We start from the raw sequence: 5,243 nt of genomic DNA on the forward strand, positions 1-5,243 counted from the left end.
ACTGTTACTTAATGTACAAAAAGTAAATTAAATCATAGCTGATACAACATTACAGAAGAATTGCTAACATTATTCAATAGACGGTATATCAAGTCTAAACGTACTTTGTCAGCTTATATTTCAGTTGATAGACAAATTAGTACATATATTTCAGTGCACAACAGTCAACAGTGAAACTGTTTTACAAGAGAAAGAAAGATTGCAGTCTCTAACAATTCTGCTAGAGAAAACATGTCAAAAACAGGTTGGATTTCAGCTTTTCCTTTGCTCACGCACCCTGAATCCGTGACAATGCTCATGCTGTGTTCATCCAAACAAGTACTAAAAATAAAGCACAGTGACTACTAAGTCCAGGAAGCTAAACAAAGCTGCCATATTGTGTGTCAAAATTAGCGAGAGGTAAAAAGGCAAAATGCTAAACTAAAGATCTGAAAATGTTGGTTCATTGTTCGCTTCAGAGAGCAAGTCTGAGAGAACCAAAGAAATTGAAAAGGAAACGGGAAGAAAAAAAAAGACTCAGTCCACTTTTACACAAAGAAGCAAACATGTATATTTGTGCTCCTGAAAGAAACATGTCTCTGTATCCCCCACTGGGCAGTTAGCTTTCACCACATGTAATAGCTGCGTGTGGTGTCCACCTGGCTTGGTTTGGTCTCAGAGGAGCCCTCTTTTTCCTTCTCACTGTCTGCCTCCCACAAATTGATAAGAGGAGGGTACAACTCATTTAGTGGTATTGAGGAGGTTTTCTGCATGTACTTTTTCAGAGAATGGTGATAGTTTTTCCTTTTCCACCTCTTAGCAATGTACACACCCAGAGAGGCCAGACTGATGATTGCAAACATTGTTCCCATGACTGCCGCAAGAGCAGTGTTGGTCCCTTGGTCAGATATTTCCACGGCGAAGGCCGCTTGCTTGGTCGTCACATTCACGCATGACTTCTGAGTTTGTTGATGGATGTTGGAGACGGTGAGGCACACTTCGTACTCAGTTGCTGGTTGTAAATGTGTAAGGTTGTACTCGTGGACATCCACAGGTACCCTGGCAGTGTAAGTAATATGTGGATTGTCTATTTTCATGGTGGCAGATGACCACTTGAGATTAGAGGTCATTATATTTGAGTTTATCTTCCAGGAGACCAGGATTGAGTGAGATTCTGTCTGTTTGACGTAGATCTTCATAAGCTGAGTGCTGTCTAAGAGAGTGCCGTTTACCCGTATAGCTATCACTCTTGTGTCAGCTCCCTCTGAGTTTTGAGCAACACAGGTGTATCTGCCTGAGTCTTCAACTTGGATATGAGAAATCCTCAATGTACCTTCACTGGTTAGGCTGTACTTGTCAGAGAGGGTGTCCATCATCACCTTGTTCCCCATAGGTGTCACCCAGTAGATTTCAGGCTCAGGCTTTGACATGGCTCTGCAGTCCAAGTCCACAGTCATGCCAATGTCCAAATTGAGGTGGCTGGGGAAGGTGTCATGAGAAATCATAGGCAAGCACTGATTTCCTGTGTTCTTCTGCATTATCTCCCTCACACGCATACCCCTGAGCTCTGCTGGCATGGCGCACAACATGGACAGAGGTTCCATAAAACGGACAGTGGTCTTGTTCGAGCTCATCCACTGGATGACGCAGTCACAGCGAAGGGGGTTGCTGTGGATGCTGATCTCACGTAGGTTGGGGAGGGTGTCCACTGTGGACTGATAGAGGGCGTTCAGGGCATTGTTGTTTAGCATTAGACTCTCCAAGGCTGGGACATCACGAAATGCTTGACGGTTGATGTAGGAGAACTTGGGGTTGTTTGTGGCCTCCAGCTTAGTGAGCTCAGGAAGATTGTCCAAAGCGTAACGATCAATAGAAGCCAACTCTCCCATGTTGTTTATTCCCAGCTCCTTCAGTCTCAGCATGTTCTTGAAATCTCCCTCCTGAATTTTGTGCACTGGATTTTTATTCAAATCCAAGAACTTGAGGTTAGGTAGCTTCTGGAGAGCTTTCTGAGGAACTCGCACCAGCTTATTGTCGTAGAACGAGAGGCTTTCAAGGTTATCAAGTCCCACAAAGGCATTCCTGGGGATGTCTGTCAAATCCATCCCAGCCAAAACCAGGCTTCGTAAATTGCCCAGGGGCTTGAAATTAAAGTCCATTATTCCAAGAACAGGGTTCTCCCCGATCATTAGGATCTCTAGATTGGGTGTAGATTCAAACCATTGGCTGTTGATGCTCTTGAGCTTGTTGGAGTTGAGGTGAAGCCGGAGCAGGTTGTGGAGCCCAGAGAAAGCATTGGCAAAGATGGTGTTGATCTGGTTGTGGTTAATGTAGAGCTCCTGCAGGTTGCTGAGATCCTGCAGACAGAAATCGGGCATTTCTGTGATTTGGTTCTCCTCCAGGTGAAGCGTGGTGAGCTGGGACATATTAGTTAGGCCGACATCCCGAATGCTACTGAAGTTGTTCTGAGACAAGTCCAGTTCAGTCAGGTTGAAGAGCTGCTCGAGCTCCTCACTGGTCCTGGCAATGTAGTTACTCTGTAGGAGGAGAACCTGAGTGTCACTGGAGAGGTTTCCTGGGATCCGTGTTAAGCGAAGGTCATTGCAGTCCACAGTGATAGCTTCTCTGTAGGTGGACTGGGGAGTGAACCAGGGTCGAATCTCGCACACACATAGCTGAGGGCACTCATTGCTTTGGACGAAGGATAGTCCTACGGATACCAGGACAAGGCCGGCAAGCACATGGCCTAGGAGAAAGCAGTCTAACCTCCGTCTAGCCATGCTGAGGAGGGGCAGGAGGAGGGTCAGATGACTTTGGGAGAGGGTGCGTCACAGTCATCAACTAGACTTTGCGCTGATTAGGTCTTTTTGTCCAGTGAGGTCGTCAGGACTTGGGGCCAACGATACGGTTTTACAGCAGGATCATGGATCTGCAGGACAATCTGGAAAAGGAAGACAAAGCATGTGTGTCACTATACAGGAAATAGTGTAGGCTACAAATGTTCCAAAACCAAATCTTTATCACAACAAATATCCAATATCACAATAATTAATGATTTTTGGCACCATCATCAATTCAAATGTATACACTTTTTATGATTATGATTAATGATGTATACCCATCAGCCTCAGTAGGCTACTTTATGTTTAGTGCTAATTAGCAAATTCTATGATGGTAATCATTACTATGAGAGTCCACATTGTGCTTGTGCTTATGTACTACATCAGCATGTTGACATTGTCATTCTAAGCATAATTAACATGCTGATGTTAGCATTTTAGCTCAAAGCACCAATGGGGATGATTACCGCCTCAGAGCTTTGCATGGCTGTAGATGCCTCCCTCTTATTTTATGTAACAATTACACAATTATCACATAATCTTTAGTGTTTCTTGTAAATGTAGGAATTACTTAAGACAACAGATTGACGAAGAAAAACAACTGCTTCTCCATTATCCTTGTGAGACTACGGGTTATGTGCAGCATCAACAGTTTTGAGAAATTGCAAGTTCAGCTCATTACAATGCATGCACAAAACACAGCTCTGAACAACTTGGAAACAGATCAAATTCCATTGAGGGCTTTCATCTATCCAACAGGCCCATAAGGACTTGATCATTAGTTTCTCCGAACATCATTAAACACTGAGATATTAGTATGTGCCATGCCTCAAAGAAAGCAAAAAAGATGCACGTCTTAATTTTTAATGCAACGTCTTCAGCATTCTGAATTTAGGGCAAACATGAAAAAAAAAATCAGCAGGCCTAGGATTTCTTTCAGGATGATTGGGTACAGAAGGAAGACTGTCAAAACTTTGAGCAGCATTCTTTAACTCGAGGAAGACTAATAAGGATTTCAGGAGGGGGTTGTGAGAGGACGAGAGACCCTGATCTAGCCCACACAGATCTCCTGAGAGGTGTAAAGAGCATCTGCTATCCCATATGGTAGTAACACTTACTCCAGTCACTTTGAGGATAAGGCATATTCTGGCAAACAATGGGCTTCTTTTTCTTAATTCCAGCGCTCCATTTTAAATCATTTTACTGTAGGCAGTATAGCAACGTGGGTTAATGTTGATTTTCGGTCCATCACTTTAGTCCCAACTGAAATACCTTACTGTGCTTTACGGTTTCAAATGCCCTTTTTTGTTCAGTCTATAAAAAACAAAGTGTCTAATAATTTCCTGGAGGCTCAGCTGGTTGCTTGGACAACACATCCTTTTCCTCCAGCAAAACTGTAAGGTTGACATTTGAACAATCATTGAAGAGCCACGAAATTGGGTACAGATATTCATGTTTTCCCCAGGATTATCTCCTAGGACTATGGTGACTACTGACTGCAAAATTAGATACTCCAATATAGGCCTCATCTGAACTTTGTGTTAGGCGCCAATTATCAAATATTAGTATGTTCAACTAAGATTCAAAATTAAGACTAAGAGGAATGTGGTAAATGTCTACAAAACATCAGCACATGATAAGTATATTAGTGTTTTGTCAAGCACTGCTGTAGGCTACATGACTGTAGATCCTTTAATCACAGTGTAAACCATGTCTTTCATATCTCTGTCCCTCTTGATTCATCTAGTATTTCAGACATGTCCCACTCAGTGTTTGTGTTCACATGCAAACACTTTATACAGACCTATCGTGTCTGTGCAACAGTTTTATCCCTCACCTTTTCTTATTAACAGGATTAGGAAGAGGATGCCAGCACTTCTTTAACAAGCCAGTGCACTTGCAGTATCTTAAAGCAACACTTAAGAGATCACATTACCCAATTAGGTCTATTTACTGAAGGAGGCATCCTACCCAGTGCGGTATCATACGGCAGCACCACAGTACCACAGCCTTCTCCACCACACAGCTTTATGGTCAACACCAGCTTAAGAAGATAGCACTTAAGAGGCTTTCAAACAAGAGAGCTGACTAATTCAACTGAATGCAAACTGCCTGGCAACAGCAACCAGGGAGACAGGAACACATCTCTGCTCCTCCTATACTGGAGATTCCCTATGGGACGGGGCGGAGCATGGGTGAAACAGGGATAATACGGTATCTTGTCTTTAAGCTAAAGCACTATATATTGTGACGATTGCTGTGCCAGTTCGGATTAGTGAGTGGATGGAGATGCTGAGGTGGAGATTAGCTGGGGGTAGTGTACTAGATTCAAACCCAGAGGAGAGAAACAGGTCACTTAGTACTTTAATTAAAAGCAACATATATGACATAGACCTAAAAACATGAATGAAATGATATACATTA

The 5,243-nt window shown here is 43.0% G+C and overlaps 1 protein-coding gene across 1 annotated transcript; it reads right to left on the bottom strand.

Annotated features, from left to right (window-relative positions):
• Window positions 1-374: 374 nt before the first annotated feature.
• Window positions 375-2,759, bottom strand: lrrn1 (leucine rich repeat neuronal 1; the record flags this gene model as incomplete). Its single annotated transcript, XM_083971539.1, has 1 exon — window positions 375-2,759. The coding sequence occupies one exon, from the start codon at window positions 2,757-2,759 to the stop codon at window positions 606-608; it is 2,154 nt and encodes a 717-aa protein (XP_083827665.1). The 3' UTR covers window positions 375-605.
• Between the last annotated feature and the right edge of the window lie 2,484 nt (window positions 2,760-5,243).

This window comes from Trachurus trachurus (genome assembly GCF_905171665.1).
Source record: "Trachurus trachurus genome assembly, chromosome: 5".
Taxonomy (NCBI): domain Eukaryota; kingdom Metazoa; phylum Chordata; class Actinopteri; order Carangiformes; family Carangidae; genus Trachurus; species Trachurus trachurus.